Source organism: Pelobates fuscus, chromosome 4, assembly GCF_036172605.1.
Source record: "Pelobates fuscus isolate aPelFus1 chromosome 4, aPelFus1.pri, whole genome shotgun sequence".
Taxonomy (NCBI): Eukaryota; Metazoa; Chordata; class Amphibia; order Anura; family Pelobatidae; genus Pelobates; species Pelobates fuscus.
In genome coordinates this window covers 52,076,899-52,099,247 of record NC_086320.1, presented here as the reverse complement: position 1 = coordinate 52,099,247, position 22,349 = coordinate 52,076,899, and the positions used below count along the sequence as shown (strand labels likewise).

General features: G+C 46.6%; 1 protein-coding gene across 3 annotated transcripts in view; it reads right to left on the bottom strand.

The window, feature by feature from the left end:
• Nucleotides 1–22,349, bottom strand: part of OXR1 (oxidation resistance 1) — a 520,724-nt gene that overhangs the window by 106,683 nt on the left and 391,692 nt on the right. The window contains exon 1 of one of the 3 annotated variants that reach the window (XM_063451177.1): nt 7,377–7,578. The exons of the other annotated variants lie outside the window; for them this stretch is intronic. Coding sequence (XP_063307247.1) covers nt 7,377–7,539 — 163 coding nt within the window. The 5' untranslated portion in view covers nt 7,540–7,578. Of the gene's footprint in view, nt 1–7,376; nt 7,579–22,349 lie in introns of those variants that run through there. 3 annotated transcript variants of the gene reach the window in all.

Here is a 22,349-nt window from a genome sequence, read left to right as displayed (position 1 = left end):
AAGTCTAAACACCATTCTGGCCAATCTTCAGTCGTTCAATAATATACTTTCCGTCTTCGAGAACACCAGCCCGGCTCATATAGGCCCTCCACACACGCTCATTACCTCCACCCCACAGAGTTGGCCCCCCGCATCACCTTTCACACCCCCTCACGGTCTGGGTACTCACCCGCTTATTTGCAATGATTTTAACCTGGGCATATGTAGGTCTGCCAACTGTGGGTTACTTCACGTATGTGCTATATGCCTCGAGACTCATGTCAAGACTGTCTGCCCATACAAGTTGTATTGAAGATCATGAGTTCAAAACTTTCAACGTAACGTTTTCGGGAGTCACATCCGCCCGGCACTTGGTGGTATATTCATCACACGGGTTCTATACTAGGTGGGGGTCACTCACACTGTGCACCCTAAATGTCCATATTTCCTTAGCTAATCACGTATTATTTAATGTGCGCCACCGGATATACTAATAAACATCGCCTCAGCATTATTCTGTCTGCTCTGCTTTCAGTCGCATCCTCTGCCTTAAATATCATCACCCAATTCTCTCGATACTATAATCGCTAGGGATTGTAGCATATTATGGGCAGGCGTAACTACTTGGCCTAGCAGGACGGAGATCTCCAACTCCTCCACGTGACCATTCATCCCTACTATTGGGGATTCCTGGTCAAGAATCAATTGGCCTAGTACCTCACCCAACTCACAACACCCAATTCCTTGTCGTCACGGTTGCTTTCCGCATTTCATAATCTGCATTTTAAACATCCTAATTCGGTCGTCCGGCTATTGGGACTCGACAACAAGTGATCGCCTATAGCGTTTTTCAATTGCACTAAGAATACATACGACAGAACGTGACTAATTACAAGACTCAGTGGAACACAACATTCACAGGCATACTGTACAATTGTAGTCTATTCTGCTTTTTGCCACCTTTTATTCAAACCTTCATACAACACGATCGCACTATACCGAACTGACATACAATACCACATTCTGACAAGCCTTTCAAACCATACCCTGTCTTAAAATAAGATATCAAAAGATAAATAATTGGTTTATCACTCTACAGTAACGTCCGTCCACAGATGGGAATTCTGGGCAGGATCAGACTCCCTAAACGGCATCCGCACCACACAACCAGGTCTTAAATCTATGTGCCTGCAACCGTACAAGGGTTCCGGAACCCTACAACTCCACGATCACAACTAATCAGACGGGCAAATCATGTCTCCTCAAGGAATATTTAAGAAGGTACAAACAATACATCATGTCACGCCAACATTCAAACCAGACAATCAACCTACTAATCATTCCCTAACTACTTCTAAATACGGTTCTACATTCATACTCCTGGCATTAGAGTAGGTTGGGACTACTGGATCCTATTTAGCACATCCTTTCAATAAGTATGGCATCCAGTAGCAGTACGCCGGTACACATAATTAGAGTCACTAGAAATCAGCTACATTATACAGGAACATTCCTAATGGATAAGAAGTAAGGCAAACAGATTTTATATGATTATTATAGTGCAATAAGTGTGTTTTCTTGCATTACCTTTTGCCCTCTTTTACAGGCCTACCCCCTACGTCGGTTCTGGCACACCACACCGATTTAATTCCAATCACAAGGTATTTCACTATACGATATTAACCGACCACACAATTATATATATATATATATATATACACACACACACACACACACACACACACACACACACACTGTAAGCTTGCACTCCAGGAATATAGTAGTAAATGCCAGGTGCTGGTCTGGCTGATACATACAAAAATCTTTTTAAAGAAAAAAAACACAACAAATGTTTTACATCCATTGCCTACCACTTCTAAATTTAAAAGTAGGGGGGCAGCACTAAAGAGAAACCAGCAATGTTAATCTACTAACCACATAACTCTCACATGGTTGGCACTCAGAGTTAAAAGGAAAGGAAAAAAATAAGCATTAAATTAATCGTTACGTGTTATTAAAATGTATACAACAACATTTCTATTCCTTAGTTGCAGGACTGGCCTTAACATATTTACCAATGACCTCCAATGGTGACATCACCACTCGGTGTGTGATGGCCTGGGAGTGCCAGGGAAGGTAGATTTTACTTACCTGAACCTGCCCATCACAGCCATCTCCATCACATCTGGTGCATTCTCCTTAACTCCTGGCACCTCATCTGCCAGGTGCCGACATCAGTGCTGTACTCGTGCACAGAAGTAGGACACTGATGTCTTTAGAGGATCCCACGAGACAGTGGGAGCTTCCATAGACAAAGCCTAGTGATGGCTGGGGCCTAACAGTGGTATCTCCACCTTTTTATTAAGACTAGGAAAAATAAAAATACATGAGACAAAGTACTTCCTACTTTTGCTTATGAGTTTGACTGTGTTGGAATTTCAGTCAAATTCTAACAGTCTTTATGAGCACTTCATAAAGATTTTATCTTCAAGAAAGGCTCAGCTATTTTTTTCAGGTGAAGAGGACAGAGCCACTTTAAGGTGTTATCACGACATTGCATCACATTCTGCTTTTAGACATGGTCATAGTAGTAGAAATCTGTATGTGCCGCTCTCAGGCAATGACTGCAATCCTGTGCATGGAAAGTTGCACAGAATTGACATTAGCCAGTTCTGAACTCTGGCTCCAGGCTGACTGATGGCACCCCAGTGATGCTGCCGGAGGTGGAGTTATACCTCCAGTAGCAGAGGGGAACAAGCTTTGTGTAGGCAGCATTTCATAGCAAAACATTACACACAGACTCCATGCACCACGACCACTTCAAATCACTGAGATGGTTGTGGTGCCTGTAGTAGCCTTTTAATAATCATCTTGACTCCATGTGTTGTTCTTCCAATATTTGCAATGGATGTTTATGGTCAATGTACAAATAAGGGACCTACTGCAATTGAACTAGAGGATTACTAGAACATGGAGATGAAGCATTAAACAAAAACTGAAGTGCTAGGAATACAAACGTGTATTCATAAAGCTTTATTATCCTTTATTAGGTATCCCAACCCCGCGTGGTATATGAAAAAAATAATTTAAAAACAATGTGAATGATTTTGCTTACCGTTTTCCAGCATCACGTCTCCCTTGGCAATGTTCACTTCTCGGCCTCCTGTGATGTTATAGAGGAGACATTGCCTCCTCCATCGTTCGTGCAATCATACAGGAAAATTACAAATCTGATAAACATGCGTGGCAATCGCCGCACACGCACCCAAGCTTCCTCTAGAAAAGCATTATATCCATGCTTATCCTATGGCGGATTCTGCATCACACAACGGAGTTTTACTCTGTCACTGCCGCGGAAGTGCCTATGGTGGCTGCCACTATTACAGCCATTACAGCATATTACACTGGTATGGTGCTAGTGGCACTCCTGGCATCAAAACCACTAGAGTAGGTTGTAGTGGTTATGATGCTTAATATGTTCTTCTAGCCACTTGGCTTGAGGATCATGAAGGCACCAGGCTTTTTCTGACGGAGGCATTGCAGCAACAGTCCACTAGATTTTGCTGAACACCTCGTGCATGAGACAGCATTCAGCAAGAAATTTAGTGAAAATAAGAAAAAAAATAAAAAATAAAGGATTAGAAAAATGCTACATACCTCAGCAGGTTGCCAGGCAAATTTATCCCCTATTAAACTTGTCACTATATCAATACATTAAAAAAAAAAAAAGTTCAAAACACATGAATACCCAAGTAACACGAGGCAAACTTGTTTGGTGATCTTCGCTATTGAAAATATTATTCACAAAACATTGCAATGCACTGGTTGTTTTTGGTTTCCACTAAGCAGAGTTGTTAAATAGCACACAATGTCTTTTACTTGGAAGAGATCTGACCTCTAACATCATGATCATGTGATACAACTGAAACCTGGCAGAACAAACAGAACATCTGGGGTTAGACACAATAACGAGAGATATTGAATAGTAATTCTCATATTAAATCTTACAAAAATTATTGTTAGATTAACAGGAATAGGCATTTAACTGGTGATAGAATTCAGCCCCTGGATATTGACATGGCCTTAAAAGTTGAACAAAAAATCAAAAACAAAGCCATGCTACTTTTGTCATGTCTAACATATGGATTGTAATCAATTTCTCTGCCAAACTCTACAAGGCCTTTAAACACACAGTTCTTAAATTGCCTTACAATATTGATTTTCACGGTCATACTATTCAATTTACACTCCTACATAATATAAGTATTTATAAAGCACCAAAACAAATACACTTAAAGATACATTTAAGATAAAAAGTAAATGGATGACAAAAGCCCCATCCCAAAATATCTGGTATATGGGGTGTAAAAGCAGCACCCTCTCCATCCCTTATTTTCCCATTTACAACCTGCAACTTTAATATATGTTGGCAGAGAATCATGAGGGTTGTAGTTCTTTAACACTGAGCAAAAACAGCAGTTTAGTATTCTTGGTCAAGAATCATTGTATTTGACAGAACACACTGTGGAACAGCCTGCTTCAGGTTACCATATGTTGGTTTTGCACTACAAACCAGTACTTTTAATTTCATAAATAGGCAATAAAGGTGGGGTAAGATTGCACCAAACAAAGATCCAAATAGTGTGGGAAATCTGAATGAAGTACAAGTCAGGAGGGGCAGTAGTATGACCAACTTGACCATTTACAATTTAATCAGGGACACTTACAAAAAATGACTACTGAACTAGACAATATGGTGTTAATATTTTGTTGATGCATTATGCCCCAAATCATCCAGGAGTATATTCATTAAAAATACTGAGAACATATGCAAATTCAGTTGAACCACCTATTTCTTCAACTGTGCTATTTGAGCCACATCCAAATAGAATTCAGTCGTTTTTATGCACGTCTGTACCCACGCTCACAGCTATGGCACTAACAGAAATAGAAGATAGAAGATTTGCAAATCATTTCACTTGTGCTAACTTTTGACAGAGTTGAGATTCCACTCCACCTTTGGACAATAGAAAAATCAAAACCATCCTAAAATAACAAACCAAAAGAGGCTTTAAACAGAGAAATTGGTGCAATGGAATGAGATAGGCAAAGTTGAAATATTTAAGCTCTAGCAGAGGCAATTAAAGCTCCAGCCACATGGGAGACTAGGTACATTTCTAAAGGAGCTCACCAGCACAAATGCAGATGAGATGCCAGTGGTGATCCTTGGGTTAAAAGCTTCTATAATTATGGCCAAAATGGAAGTACACACATTCGATGCTGCACTACGCACAATTAACTGCTCAGTGAATAACCCCCATTTTGGGAGGTCTATAAACTTGGTATTGTGGCTGTTTTTTTGTTTCAGTGCATTGTTCCTGTTGAACCATAATTAGAGCTAGAAATGAACCGCACATGTAGGTACTAACCAGCAAACAGCAAGCATGGGCTTCTTTTTCCTGTGTCAATACGCAGCGCCCTAGCCCCCATCCATATCAATATTGTGGAAAGGGGCGAAGCACTACATCGCATTCCACAGCTGGATAAGTACACTATGGGCTTACTTTCCTGGTAAGCTCAGTATTAAGCCCCCTCACCTTGTTCTATCCCCTCCCCAACAACCTACAGGTACAGGGTATTGCACCCCTTAGTGAAGGCATTCCAGCAGTCACTATGGGCTTCCTTTCCTGACCAGGACATTGCTAATATCCCTTACCACACTCTATCCATACCCCAGGAACCTGACTGCACAGAGTGCAGAAACCCCCTTACTGGAGGAGTGTCAGTAGTTACAGCCATCCCTATGGGCTTCCCTTCCTGGCCAGGTCTCTATAAACACCCTGGATTGCGTCCCATGCCCATAGACCAGAAGGCAGGGGATGCAGAGTTCACAGCCATTCCTATGGGCTTCCCTTCCTGGCCAGGTCACTATGCCCATGCGTTCACAGCCATCCCTATGGGCTTCCCTTCCTGGCCAGGTCACTATAAACCCCCTGGATTGCGTCCCATGCCCATGTGTTCACAGCCATCCCTATGGGCTTCCCTTCCTGGCCAGGTCACTATAAACCCCCTGGATTGCGTCCCATGCCCATGCGTTCACAGCCATCCCTATGGGCTTCCCTTCCTGGCCAGGTCACTATGCCCATGCGTTCACAGCCATCCCTATGGGCTTCCCTTCCTGGCCAGGTCACTATAAACCCCCTGGATTGCGTCCCATGCCCATGTGTTCACAGCCATCCCTATGGGCTTCCCTTCCTGGCCAGGTCACTATAAACCCCCTGGATTGCGTCCCATGCCCATGCGTTCACAGCCATCCCTATGGGCTTCCCTTCCTGGCCAGGTCACTATAAACCCCCTGGATTGCGTCCCATGCCCATGCGTTCACAGCCATCCCTATGGGCTTCCCTTCCTGGCCAGGTCACTATAAACCCCCTGGATTGCGTCCCATGCCCATGTGTTCACAGCCATCCCTATGGGCTTCCCTTCCTGGCCAGGTCACTATAAACCCCCTGGATTGCGTCCCATGCCCATGCGTTCACAGCCATCCCTATGGGCTTCCCTTCCTGGCCAGGTCACTATAAACCCCCTGGATTGCGTCCCATGCCCATGCGTTCACAGCCATCCCTATGGGCTTCCCTTCCTGGCCAGGTCACTATAAACCCCCTGGATTGCGTCCCATGCCCATGCGTTCACAGCCATCCCTATGGGCTTCCCTTCCTGGCCAGGTCACTATGCCCATGCGTTCACAGCCATCCCTATGGGCTTCCCTTCCTGGCCAGGTCACTATAAACCCCCTGGATTGCGTCCCATGCCCATGTGTTCACAGCCATCCCTATGGGCTTCCCTTCCTGGCCAGGTCACTATAAACCCCCTGGATTGCGTCCCATGCCCATGCGTTCACAGCCATCCCTATGGGCTTCCCTTCCTGGCCAGGTCACTATAAACCCCCTGGATTGCGTCCCATGCCCATGCGTTCACAGCCATCCCTATGGGCTTCCCTTCCTGGCCAGGTCACTATAAACCCCCTGGATTGCGTCCCATGCCCATGTGTTCACAGCCATCCCTATGGGCTTCCCTTCCTGGCCAGGTCACTATAAACCCCCTGGATTGCGTCCCATGCCCATGCGTTCACAGCCATCCCTATGGGCTTCCCTTCCTGGCCAGGTCACTATAAACCCCCTGGATTGCGTCCCATGCCCATGCGTTCACAGCCATCCCTATGGGCTTCCCTTCCTGGCCAGGTCACTATAAACCCCCTGGATTGCGTCCCATGCCCATAGACCAGAAGGCAGGGGATGCAGAGTTCACAGCCATCCCCCTGTCCTGTGGAAGTGCCAGCAGTCACAGTCAGCCCTAATCATCCCTATGGGCTCCCCCCCGGTCCCGGCCCCGCAGACCTGCAGGCTGGGGGTGCTGCTCTCCCGGGCTGTCCTGTGATGACGGCTCCCTCCCGATCCCTTCCTTCAGAAAGTCCTGGAAGTGGACCTCCCGGATCCCGAGCCACAGGCGGTTAGCGGTGCCGCGGAGGACACGGCCGCTCCTGGAGCCGAGGTAATCCATGTCCCCAGGTGTCAGTCTGTCTGTCCGCTCTCACTCTGAACTTTGTTGGGGAAACTTTGCGAGAAGTTACGTCCCCGCCCCCATCACAATGAGGCCCCGCCCCCTCCCGTGTCTGCCCAGCTTCCTACATTCCGGGGCGCCCAGCGCCACATACTGCGCCCCAAAAACCCAGCGCGTCCCTGGAGCTGCAGTAATGGGCTATCCCACCTGCACGAGCCCATAGACCCTTAGTGCGCTGAGGGTGGAAGGTACCACTCGCCGCGGTGTGGGAGGGGCGGGGCTTATCCACTCATGCAGTGCGTTACAAAATATGTCAGCTATGAAGGCGGCCATGCTGCACCCTAGTGTTATAACCACAGCTGTCAAACTGTCAGACAGTCACACAGGCCTGCCTGGCGGCACTGCACACTGGGGATAACGCTCTGCGTGCTTATCCATGGCAACCAGCTACATGTCATCTATGTATTGTCAGCCTAATGGGGAGCAAGTGTGTAGCTTAGTAAACACTAAAAATAAAATGAAACCTCCACATTTAGTGTCACCATGTGGTCACAAGCCGACCATGGAGCTCACATATAGTGTCACCGTGCGGTCACAGGCCGGCCGTGGAGCTCACATATAGTGTCACCGTGTGGTCACAAGCCGACCATGGAGCTCACATATAGTGTCACCGTGTGGTCACAAGCCGGCCGTGGAGCTCACATATAGTGTCACCGTGTGGTCACAGTCCGGTCGTGGAGCTCACATATAGTGTCACCGTGTGGTCACAGGACGGCCGTGGAGCTCACATATAGTGTCACCGTGTGGTCACAGTCCGGTCATGGAGCTCACATATAGTGTCACCGTGCGGTCACAGGCCGGCCGTGGAGCTCACATATAGTGTCACCATGTGGTCACAAGCCGGCCGTGGAGCTCACGTATAGTGTCACCGTGTGGTCACAGGCCGGCCGTGGAGCTCACATATAGTGTCACCGTGTAGTCACAAGCCGGCCGTGGAGCTCACATATAGTGTCACCGTGTAGTCACAAGCCGGCAGTGGAACTCACATATAGTGTCACCGTGTGGTCACAAGCCGGCCGTGGAGCTCACGTATAGTGTCACCGTGTGGTCTCAAGCCGGCCGTGGAGCTCACGTATAGTGTCACCGTGTGATCACAAGCCGGCAGTGGAACTCACGTATAGTGTCACCGTGTGATCACAAGCCGGCCGTGGAGCTCACGTATAGTGTCACCATGTAGTCACAAGCCGGCCGTGGAGCTCACATATAGTATCACCGTGTGGTCACAGGCCGGCCGTGGAGCTCACATATAGTGTCACCGTGTGGTCACAAGCCGGCCGTGGAGCTCACGTATAGTGTCACCGTGTGGTCACAGGCCGGCCGTGGAGCTCACATATATTGTCACCGTGTGGTCACAGGCCGGCCGTGGAGCTCACATATAGTGTCACCGTGTGGTCACAAGCCGGCCGTGGAGCTCACATATAGTGTCACCATGTGGTCGCCGGCCGTGGAGCTCACATATAGTGTCACCGTGTGGTCACAAGCCGTCCGTGGAGCTCACGTATAGTGTCACCGTGTGGTCACAGGCTGGCCGTGGAGCTCACGTATAGTGTCGCCGTGTGGTCACAAGCCGGCCGTGGATCACATATAGTGTCACCGTGTGGTCACAGGCTGGCCATAGAGCAGCAGCCAGGGCGCATTAACATCACCGGCGCCTTTAGACACAGAATTATTACGTGTCCCCATATCCGCATCCCCGCCAGTGGTGTATCTGGGTTTTGTGCTGCCCTAGGCAGGACAAAACTCAGACACCCCCCCTGCGCGCGCCACCCCCACCCAACCCTTCTCCCCCCTGCCCCGCCTTCTAAATACACACACATTCACTGACAGATACGCATACACTAGCTAACAGAAACACACACTCGCTAACAGACACACACACACTAACAGACACACACACACACACACACTAACAGACACACACAGTCAGACACGCAGTCAGACACGCACACACACTAACAGACACACACCGTCAGACACACACACACTAACAGACACACACACTAACAGACACACACAGTCGGACACACACACTAACAGACACACACAGTCGGACACACACACACTAACAGACACACACAGTCAGACACACACTAACAGACATACACAGTCAGGCACACACTAACAGACACACACACACACACAGTCAGACACACACACAGTCAGACACACACACAGTCAGACACACACACAGTCAGACACACACACACAGTCAGACACACACACTAACAGACACACACAGTCAGACACACACACACAGTCAAACACACACACACAGTCAGATACACACACACACTAACAGACACACTAACAGACACACACTTTGCACTTTCCCCTGAGCTCTCTGCTCAGCTCCCTCGCGCGCCGCCCGCAGAGTGAGGCTGGGAGGCGGAGCCAGAATATGACATCAAGGCTAACAAGACATGTGCCCTGGGCGTTTGGGGGCGGCTTTTTTTGCCGCCCCCTGGAAAATGCCGCCCAAGGCAAATGCCTTGTTTGCCTCGCGGCTAAAACGTCCCTGATCCCCGCCTTCCAAAATAATAAACTTGACTGTTGAAAGAGACACTATAGGCACCCAGACCAGTTCAGCTGATTGACCTCATAGCCCACCAGGTTAGTGATAAAAGGGTTTTTAACCCCTTCAGCACCACAGGGTGGGCTACGAGGGAGAGGGGCACTATAGGTCACTTTAATGCTAGGAAAACAACTGTTTTCCTAGCACTATAGTTTCCCTTCAAATATGACAAACACATTTTTATATACACATATAGAGTGTGTTTGTATGTATGTGTAGTGTGTGCACATGTATAGTAGTGTGATTAAATCTCTATGTATATGTGTGTCGCTATGTGTTTGTAATAGAGTGACTATCAGCATGTGTTTTATTGTATGTGTTGTATTGTGTGTAGCGGTGTATGTAACAGTGTGGGATGCAGCAGAGTGTGTTTTACAATGTTACAATGTTGCAGTGTGTGTGTGTGTGTTTTTCCAGTTCAGGTAGCAGTGTGTATATGTATCTGTGTTTACCTGTAATTTCTGACCTGGCATCAGTCCTCTCCCCTTCCTCCAGCTGTGTTCATTCTGATGGTGCGGGGGCCATGCACATATCATTGTGTCTAGTCTGAGGGAGCGGGGGCCAGGCACATATCAATGTGTATAGTCTGAGGGGGCGGGGCCAGGCACATATTGTGTTTAGTCTGAGGGGGCGGGGCCATGCACATATCATTGTGTTTAGTCTGAGGGGGCGGGGCCATGCACAGATCATTGTGTTTAGTCTGAGGGGGCAGGGCCATGCACATATCATTGTGTTTAGTCTGAGGGGTGGGGGCCATGCACATATCATTGTGTTTAGTCTGAGGGAGCGGGGGCCATGCACAGATTACTGTGTTTAGTGTGAGGGGGTGGGGCCATGCACAGATCACTGTGTTTAGTGTGAGGGGGTGGGGCCATGCACAGATCACTGTGTTTAGTGTGAGGGGGTGGGGCCATGCACAGATCACTGTGTTTAGTGTGAGGGGGTGGGGCCATGCACAGATCACTGTGTTTAGTGTGAGGGGGTGGGGCCATGCACAGATCACTGTGCTTAGTATGAGGGGGCCGGGTCATGCACAGATCACTGTGCTTAGTATGAGGGGGCCGGGTCATGCAGAGATCATTGTGTTTAGCCTGAGGGGGCGGAGCCATGCACAGATCAAACTCCCTCAGACTGAATACAGCGATCCCAGAGTTCTGGCCTTTGCTCTGCACAGCAGGCAACAGACAAAAGGACAGGAGGTACGGAGGAAGCTTTTAACAGGCAGAGTAGGCGTCCCCATCAGACATACACAAAACTCCCTTAAGAGGAAATCCAGTCCTGGGTAACATGCGCACTTAACGCTTTATTTCAAAACGCAGCACATTCTGGGACAGGCTACAGAGGATGCCCACTGATGGCGACTATAGTTTATGCTCAGGACCAGATTTGCAGTAAGCAAACTGACTAGGCAGCTGCCTACAGGCACCTATCTGTTAGGGGCAATGGAACACTCTAACATTAAAAAAATATATAATTATTTTTAACGTTACGATATTCCTATTACTGTTTAGATTACTGGTCCTCCTACCAGTCTAAACAATAAATGCCATAATACTTACCTTTACTCCAGCGCCAATCTAGTCTTTTTGGTACATCTTCTATTCCTTTAATTTTTTTTTTCAGTTCTGTGGACGTTTTTGTCAAATCCAGTTCTTCTCATAGAGAAGACATGGGAACATAGGCTGTGCTCTGCCAATTAAATGTTTCCTATAGAGAAGACAAGGGGCCATTTGCCCTCAGGCTACTGGCATAGATAGATTGAGGCCAGCAGCCAAACAGCACTTGTGATTAAAAGCAGCAGGAAGTAAGATGGGATACCTGTTGGAAAATGCGCAGGACCTTTGCTAGCCTAGAACTTTGTACGTTTGTTCTTTGGCTGGTGGCCCATAATCGCAATGCTTTACAGGTCTGGACTGGCCAATTGGGATGTTTCTGGGGAGACTCCAGTATCTAAGGTTGGCAAAGCTGGCAGACTATGCTAAATATGTATGATGTGGAGGTGTTTGCAAGCCGCTGCAGGATCAGATGAAGCATTGGTGTCAATGGAATCACAGGGAATAGAGTTGAACACTCATAAATGCACAGTTTTTTGTGAATGCTCCTATAAGTTGCAGTAGTCATACTAATAGATGTTGCTGGGATATATGATGTCACTTTGCAAATTCAGCATTTGCATACAGGGCTGGATTTGCCTCGGTATGGCAGGCAGGTGAAGGCGGCATGGACATTGGGAGGTTTTAAAATCCTGCTCACCGGCTAGCCCATTCTCCTGCCGTGGGGCCAAGTTGATGGGGAAATTTTCTCCAGGTCCAGTGCTTAAAGCGGCACTGTCATGCCGAACTTATCTTTCCTCAATCTCTTTCTCTTCTCCCCCTCTCTCAGGATCTGTTCTCCATTTCTTCCTGTCTTCTTTAGTTTTCTTTAAAATCATAAGACAAAGTAGGGACTCTTTGCCTTATGGAGGTTTCCTCCGCTTGACCAGCTCTGACCAGCGGAGGAGCAAAGTGTGCTTCATTTCTGCTGGTCAGAGCAATTTTCCCATAATTCTTACCTTTCCTCTGTGTTCCCGCGATGCTTCCTGTCATTTTATACGAAACTGCCGAATTGCGTTCTAACTGAATGAGAACAGTATGTTCATTTCTTTTAGAACGCAATTCGGCACTTTGTTCGGATCGCAATTTCATTCGAATGAATGAAACTCCGATCCTATTCATTGCCGCGGCTGCATCTTGCAGCCGCTTAGTAGATAACTCCTTAATTCCCACGGTATTAGGGAGCTATCTACTAAAAGGCTGAAAGACCTAAATTGGTCTTTCAGCCACATTTACTAATACTAAGTAAAGATTACGTAATATTAGTAAATAATATGCCCCTACTCGCTATACCGCGAGTAGGGGCATGTCTAGTAAGCAGTGAGCAGCCTAATAACCTCCCCTCCCCCTTGCGCGGCTGGTGGGGGCCCCCTAAATAACAATAAGGGGGGGGACCTACTGTCCTCCCCCCCTGGCCCCCGTCCCTGAGCGGTGGGTGGGGGCCCTAAATAAAGATAGAGGGGGGGCTACTGTCCTCCCCCCCAGCCCCCACCCCTGAGCGGTGGGTGTGGGCCCTAAAAAAACAATAAGGGGGGGACCTACCGTTCTCCCCCCGGCCCTCACCCCTGAGCGTTGGGTGGGGGTCCTAGATAAGAATGGTGGAGGGGACCTACCGTCCTCCCCCCCGGCCCCCACCCCTGAGCGGTGGGTGGGGGCCCTAAAAAAACAATAAGGGGGAGGACCTACTGTCCTCTCCCCCTGGCCCCCACCCCTGAGCAGTGGGAGGGGGCCCTAAATAAAGATAGGGGGGGACCTACTGTCCTCCCCCCCCCGGCCCCCACCCCTGAGCGGGGGGTAGGGGCCCTAAATAAAGAGAGGGGGGACCTACTGTCCTCCCCCCAGCCCCAAACCCTGATCGGTGGGTGGGGGGCCCTAGATAAGAATGGTGGAGGGGGACCTAAATGAAAATCCCCCCCCAATCAAGGTAACTAGGGGTCCCAACCCCCTAGTCACCCCCCCCCCCACCACCCAAATCAAACTATCCCCTACCTACCCCCCTCACCCTAAAAATAGTGAGGGGGGAATAAAATAACTAACCTGTAAAAAAAAATTAAACCATTTGACGTCTTCTTTTTTCTAAAATCTTCATTTTTCAGCCCCAAAAAAGGCCAAATAAAAAGCCATCATACCCGTCGAACTTAAAATAAAATAAAAAACCCGAGCGCTAAAAAAAAACCTGACGAAAAAGAAAAAACCCGAGCGCAAAAAAATAATCCATCTTCACCCATGGAGGGCTCCGCGCAGACTGAGCTACGCAGGACGGGGGAAGGCTTATAAAGCCTTGCCCCGCCCTGCAATTAGGCTAAGAACACTCTGATTGGTGGGTTTAAGCCAATCAGAGTGCTCTTTGTCATTTTACACAGCATGGGAAAGTTCTTTGGAATTTTCCCACGCTGTGTAAAAGGACACAGAGCACTGTGATTGGATGGATTTCAAGCCATCCAATCACAGTGCTCTGTGTCATTTTACACAGCGTGGGAAAATTCCAAAGAATGGGGGTGGGGGGGGACAGTAGCCCCCCCCCCACCATTCTTATCTAGGGCCTTCACCCACCGCTCAGGGGTGGGGGCCGGGAGGAGGACAGTAGGTCCCCCCCTCTCTTTATTTAGGGCCCCCACCCACCGCTCAGGGGTGGGGGCCGGGGGGGAGGACGGTAGGTGTCCCCCCACCATTCTTGTCTAGGGCCCCCACCCACCGCTCAGGGGTGGGGGCCAGGGGGAGGACAGTAGGTCCCCCCCTCTTTATTTAGGGCCCCCACCCACCGCTCAGGGGTGGGGGCCGGGAGGAGGACAGTAGGTCCCCCCCTCTCTTTATTTAGGGCCCCCCACCCACCGCTCAGGGGTGGGGGCCAGGGGGGGAGGACAGTAGGTCCCCCCCCTTATTGTTTTTTTAGGGCCCCCACCCGCCGCTCAGGGGTGGGGGCCGGGGGGGAGGACGGTAGGTGTCCCCCCACCATTCTTGTCTAGGGCCCCCACCCACCGCTCAGGGGTGGGGGCCAGGGGGAGGACAGTAGGTCCCCCCCTCTTTATTTAGGGCCCCCACCCACCGCTCAGGGGTGGGGGCCAGGGGGGGAGGACAGTAGGTCCCCCCCATTATCATTATGGCCCCCACCCGCCGCACAGGGGTGAGGGCGGGGGGGGAAGACAGTAGGTCCCCTCCGTTATTATCTTTATGGTCCCCACCTGCCGCCCGGGGGTTGGGAGGACAGTAGGTCCCCCCCCCTCATTATCATTATGGCCCCCACCTGCCGCCCAGGGGTGGGGGCCTGAGGGGGAGGATAGTAGGTCCCCCCCTCATTATCTTCATGGCCCACAATAGGTCCGCCCCCCCTTATTGTAATTTATGTAATTTGTTTTCTACAGTGAGCAGCCACAGGCTGCTCACTGTTTAGTAGACATGCCCCTACTCGCGGTATAGCGAGTAGGGGCATTCGGGAGATTTTAATCTCCCTTGTGCTATTATGGGGGTCATATTGACCCCCATAGAGTGAGAGGGTGACCTGGGGGGCTTATGAAGTGGTGGGGAGCTCTGCTCCCTGCCGCTTCAATTTTTACATATTACAAGGAGGGAGCTGCAAGCTGGTAGCTCCCTCCTTGTAATAAACTGAACGAACAAACGAACACTGATACACAGTGTTAGTTTGTTCGTCTGATATTTCTATTCATTCATTCGTCTGTCTGATGAATGAATGAATAGATGAAATTCCCGTTCGCATGTCCAGGTGTTTCACTGGGCATGTGCGGAATCTCACAGTCTGTCTAGTGTGGGCAGATGACGTGTCCCACAGGGACTTCACCTACCCACACAAAGATGGCGGCGCCCTGAATAAAGATCGGGGCAGAAAATACAGATTAAAAAAGAGGTAATCTGGGGGGTTTAGGGGTATTTGGGGGTGACTAGGGGGTCGATTGGATGTAGTGGAGGCGGGAGGGGGGGTTAAAAAAAAAATGGGTTGCATATGGATTATGCAATCATGTACACATAATGGACATGGATAGGCATGGCTAGCGGAAAGGTTAGCCATTTTATAAACTAAAATGCTTTATGCGAGAATGTATGAACTATGTTTGTGACCTATAATCCAGAAATTCTCAGCCAGTGTTCCGTCTGGGTGAGCATTATAGATAATAATGTGGCCCACGAACATTAGCAGTGCCAGGAATTGTTTGTACTCTAGACGTCTGTGGCTTTTTCCATTTTAGCATGAGTAGACATATGGTACTCAAACATCTGCAGTGTAAAATGATTAATCATCGTGACACTGTACAAGTACATTGAAAATAGACTCAAGTCCAAAAAGTTCAACACATCTTTGTTGTGATTTTTATGCTTTTAAGTTCTGATGCGACTATGCTGAAAAGGATGCTGTTCCACCATAAACTGGCACCTCGGCCCATATCTAGATTATTTAGTTTTTGTACTACAGACACATAATCATGTTCACATACACATAAACATTGCTATGCACACAAGCTCACATTTATCCACACATACTAAAATTCATATAGACACATGCATATTCACACATACACACTCACATTCATATGCACATACACATGTATTCACATACACACTCACATTCCTATACACATACTCAAATTCTTATACACACACATCCGGACACACACTCACATTCATACACACACAAATTGGATTTTTATTTAAGCCTTTTCCCCTAGAGTCTAGTTGTTTGCAGATGGGATCAGTCTGTGCTCTGATTGCACAGTTCAAGTCTAAATTTGAAGTGCTGGCACTTGCTGCAGGCCTCTACTGCCGGTAGGCAGGTGCCTGCTCTGGCGACATAGAGGTGTTACGTGCACCACCCTGTCACCCCGGTACGCTACTGTGGGCTACTTGCATCTGGAGACACCAGGCAATTGTTCACAATCAGAATAGCGCAATCACATCAACAGACACTGTCACACAGGCCATGCAAGAGCATTTCAGGCGCACTCTGCTCATGGGTTACCCTGACTCGGGTGCACAGAGTGGTTGTCAGTGAGACTGGCTTGCATGCATACCTCCAAATTATCCCTATTTAGGAGGGACGGTCCCTATTTTGAGCCCTCTGTCCATCTATTCTGTCCTAATCAGCATATGTAATGAGTATGTGACAGGGGCAGGCATCTGCTGATGGGTATGTGACAGCTGCAGGTATCTGGTGATGGGTATGTGACAGAGGTATACAATTGTGCTGTGTCAAGAAACAATGAGAACACGTCTCTGAAAAATACCTCTGGGCTTTAATGAGAACTTATTAAAGGACCACTCTAGGCACCCAGACCACTTCAGCTTAATGAAGTGGTCTGGGTGCCTGGTCCTTCTAGGGTTAACCCATTTTTTCATAAACATAGCAGTTTCAGAGAAACTGCTATGTTTGTGAATGGGTTAAGCCTTCCCCTATTTCCTCTAGTGGCTGTCTCATTGACAGCCGCTAGAGGCGCTTGCGTGATTCTCACTGTGAAAATCACAGTGAGAGCACGCAAGCGTCCATAGGAAAGCATTATGGGGCAAATATAAACGAATGGTATTTTTGTAAACGTAACTCACAGATCTGTGGATGGTGCTATTCATTCGATTCAAGTAGGGATGCACCGACATTTTGGCCACCTAAATTGTCGTCTGAAAATGGGCCTATTCCGTTTCGGCCGAAAACAAGTCAAATTTGGCGAAATAAAAAAATACAAAATATTTTTTTTATTTTTATTTTAACCCCTTAAGGACACATGACATGTCTGACACGTCATAATTCCCTTTTATTCCAGAAGTTTGGTTCTTAAGGGGTTAAGATTTTTTTTTATAGTGCATAGTTTAACAGACATGCTTGCATTAACAATTCAAATGATTATATATCACAATTAAAGATAGTAATGATAACATGAAAAGTCAAGAATACTGCACTTGGGACGGGGGGAGAACACTATGGGACGGGGGGGGTGGGATAACACTATGGGACAGGGGTGGGGGGGACACTATAGGACAGGGGAGGGGGGGAGAACATTATGGGATGGGGAGGGGAGAAAGAACACCATGAGACAGGGGAGGGGGGAAAGAACACTATGGGACAGGGGAGGGGGGAGAAAAATACACTATGGGACACGGGAGGGGGGAGACACTATGGGACTGGGGAGGAGGGGGGAAAGAACACTATGGGACTGGGGAGGAGGGAGGAAAGAACACTAAAAAAGGGAAGTTTTTCACATTAGATTAATTAAATTCATTAAAAAGTCTAATATTAATACAATTTTAGGAAAAAAAAATGTTTTAATCATTTTCGGTTTTCGGCCAAGGGCATCCTAAATTTTCGGTTTTGGCCCAGAATTTTAATTTCAGTGCATCCCTAGATTCCAGGCACATAACACTTATACACTGTAGCAGTGGCAAAACATAGAGAGGGTCCTGGTGCAAGAAACGTTGCAAAAGTAGAGATAGGTAGGTTTCTACCGCTTGTTGTGCAGTGAAAGGCAACTGGGACAACCCAAACTAGCGTCTCTCCTTATTCCTATCTGGTTAATGATGTATAGTCAGAGCGGGTGGCCAAAAGGTAGATCCCCATCTGTCGTACAACTCCCACAGTGTTATGCCAGCTGGGGATCTACTATTTCTCCATCCTTGCAGGATTATATTTAGCACTGAGCAGTGTTTGTGTGTTTGAATGTAAGCATGTTTTTGTATGGAGTAAATGTGAGTGAGTTTAAAGGGTTTTTTTTATGTAGTGTTTGCGTTTAATGCAGGTGTGCGTTTGTGTGTAGTGTTGATTTTTTTAATGCAGGGCTGTGTTTATATATTATGTTATGGTTTTAATACAGAGGTGTATTTGTATGTAGTGTTTGTTTGAATGCAAGGGTGTATTTGTGTGTAGTGCTGCCATTTGATTGATGGGATGTATGCATGTATACACATACACTGCCACACACCGAATAGACAGACAAACAGATACACACAATGATACACAAGCAGATTAACTGACACACGTGCAGATACACAGAAACATATATAAAAATATTAGCAACCCTCTAGTTTACTACCTTTTGGGTACAGGAGCCTTTTGCTGGCTGAGGCTGTTGGGAGTCAGAGAAAGACTATAGCTGTTCCCATCCACTCTTCTCTGCTTTCTCGTTCTCCTCTCTCCATCCCGCATGGCTCAGTGTCTGTTAGTTAGTAGAAAGAGACAGTCTCCCAGGTTTACGGTATTAGAGGGACCCGGTTAAAGGGTCAAAGCAGACGACCTGGCCCCTAATGGCAAATCACTATCGAGTGTCCCTAAGTTGATGGACCCCCTTAGCTTGCGGGCCGTGTTGCAGCCACATTGGCTGCACCGGCAACAGGTCTGCCGCTGCATTGTAGTCCGACAGCCTGGTCATCCTCAAATACTGCAGTCTACTGGGAAATACCCTAATGGGCCAGTCCAGGCCTGGAGAGAATTGAGAGTGCATGCACAATTCAACAGTGTTTGGCTAGCAAAGACCCTGCACAATTCCTGCCTGCTGCTTACTCCTAAACAACTGTACAAACAAACATTCCAACACACCTCCAATTACTTGAATTTTCAGAAGAATGGTTTGAGGCTGTAGACCCCAACACCTTTGACAACCTACCTATACTAGTGGCCCTGGGTCAATTATCCTACTGTCCCCTTGCCAACCCTCCCACACACAAGCAATCAAGACAAAACCAAATGGTTTACTTATAAGTATTAATATTTTTTTCTTAGATTGCTTTCTAGATATAAATTCAGTTCTGCACAAGGTCACAGCACAAATGTCATTTAGACTACTAGAGCATCATTGTTACCGGTAAGTCCTTAGAAATGGGTGTTTTTCTAAGAGTGCACTGTAAGCAGTCACCTTGACAGTGTGAGCATTTAGACAGAATTACCCTATATCACCTTCTGTAACTATAGCCAACAAGGAAGAGCACAATGTCAGTTTATTTTGGTTATTGTTTCCTTTTAATCTCAATTCAATTGAACATGATTCATTGTGTTCTTTACTCGAATACTGATTTATAAAACAAGTGCAATCACTTCAGAAGCATTAGCACTTGCATTATATCTCCACAGTAGTATTAGTGCAATATATGCTCAGCTGTGCTTTTAACCTGAATGTGAATGTACTTGGGAAGGGATAATGGGAGCATTTAGTAGTTTACTCAAACCCACAAGGGAATTGTCTCGATCTGGCCTAGAGACACACAGTCATTCTACTGTCTTCCATTTTCTGCTAATTCCATTATTTTTGAGCTGATGTTGCAGTGTCTGTAGGTTTGACATACTCGTGACACATTGAAAGCAATTGAGGGATAGGTATGGTCCCACTACGAATGTATAAATGGCACTAAGCATGTAATATTGACAGCAAATAAAATAACATTTATTTGTTTTTCTTGTTTTTGTTTTTCTCTTTTCACAACAAAAAAAAAAGAATATTGAGTTACTTGTCTACCTGATGCACTGTGTGCCGAATATTATAAATAAGGTGCTTTTTTGTTGTTAATTTGTGTCTATTATTTTCCATTATTGTTTTAAAGGATTACTCCAAGCATCTTAACCGCCTCAGCCAGCTGTCGTGTTTAGGATGGTAGGAGAACCCTGGCCCTATTTTTGCAATAATTTGCACTCTTACCTGGGTCCCAGTGGGTACCGAGGGTCCTCTATGGCCAGTGGCACCCATTCAACATCTGCAGAGCTACGGAAGCCAGATGCCGATACTGCTGGCCATTCAATGGCTGAGAGCACCAGCTGATCATTTTCACTCAATAAATACAACTCTTTGCACAGAAATAGGCACAGAGTTGGCATTAGCAATCACAGAACTCTTGTTCCAGGCTGCCTCTATAACTCTGCATCATATAATGGCCTTTTCTAGATTGATTGTTCAATCTCCAATTGTGACTTTGATGTACATACCATACCCTTGCTAAACCTACCTACTAACTCTTTAGGCAATTGATTACTGTGTTTGGCTCCAGGATGATCAGGCATGAGTCAGGCATCCAGTTATATGAAGTACAAGCCACAATCGGGGCATATATTGCTCTTAATGGAGTCCCAATGCGGGATTAGGTGGATAGACATAGCAATCACAGGGGATAACTTTCCCACATTTGCTTGACTTGGGTACCTCTTCAAGAAATAGCCCATCTAACAGCACATTACCTACCTCTTTCTGTACATAGTAGGACGGCTGTTATAAAATGCATAAGTGGGAGCAACATACCCTTTCTGTATATTTTTGTTTCAAAAATGCATAACTTTACATTTGTCTATGTTCTAAACAGATGTTTATGGCTTCCATCAACATTTATGATATTACTCAATGTTAAAGGGACACTATAGCCACCAGAACAACTACAGCTTATTGTATATGTTCTGGTAAGTATAATCATTCCCTTCAGGCCTTTTGCAGTAAACACTGTGTTTTCAGAGAAAAGGCAGTGTTTACATTACAGCCCAGGGATACCTTCACTGGCCACTCCTCAGATGGCTACTAGAGGTGCTTCCTGGGGCATTGCTGCACAACTGTGCAGCACTGCCATTCAGTGTTGCCACCCTCTGCATGCAGACACTGAACTTTCCTCATAGATATGCATTGATTCAATGTATCTCTATGAAGATATTTTAATTGGCCAGGGCTGGTTCTGCCCCTGATCTGCCTCCTTGACAATCTCAGTTAATCCTATGGGAAAGCATTGTGATTGGCTCAGAACACAACTTATGATGATGTCAGCCAAACAGGCAGATCAGGAACAGAGACTGCAGCAGCAGACTAGAATAAAGGTAAGATTTAGGGGGACAAGTGGGGATCAGGGGGGCTAGATGGTGGTTTTAACACTAAAGGGGCAGAAATTCATGTTTGTGTTCCTGACCCTATAGTGTTCCTTTAACCCCTTAAGGACCAAACTTCTGGAATAAAAGGGAATCATGACATGTCAAACATGTCATGTGTCCTTAAGGGGTTAAACAACCAACCTAACTTGAAAAGAAAACTCCAAATTGTAAATCTTGATATTTCTTGACAAATGCTACTTTGGAATCTTTAAAGATTATGATATCCTAAATCTTTATTTCCGCTTCACGAGTCTGCAGTTAGATATATAGATAGTCTTCTCAGGAAACCAAACTGTTGGCTTATGCAATTACCTGCAATATAAGATATTACTTTTTCCAATGCTCCTTCTCTTTTCCTCTCTCTCTATTTATCATGTTCACCAAGCCTATTTTGTGATCTCAGTTATACACTTTATTTTTATTTTTAAATGATGTATGCACACTTTTAAGTGCATCCAAAGTATTTGTTCATTAATCCATCGTTTATATCAATGTCTGGTGAGACTTTACCAATTAGAAAACATTACTGTTGCTATTGATTCTTGTGCATTTTATTTTACTCGGTAATTGTTATTAGATGTGTTTAGTCTTAGCCGCGCTTTGGGTGATTCCCCTGTTTCTGATTACATGTAATCCTTTGCCATTTTTGTAGTTGTTTAGATTGATTTCTCTCCCAACCAGCAATGCAGCACAAAGCAGGTCATAGACTTTTATTACAGCTCACCAATCCTTACACCTTATGAACTTATGCTATTTT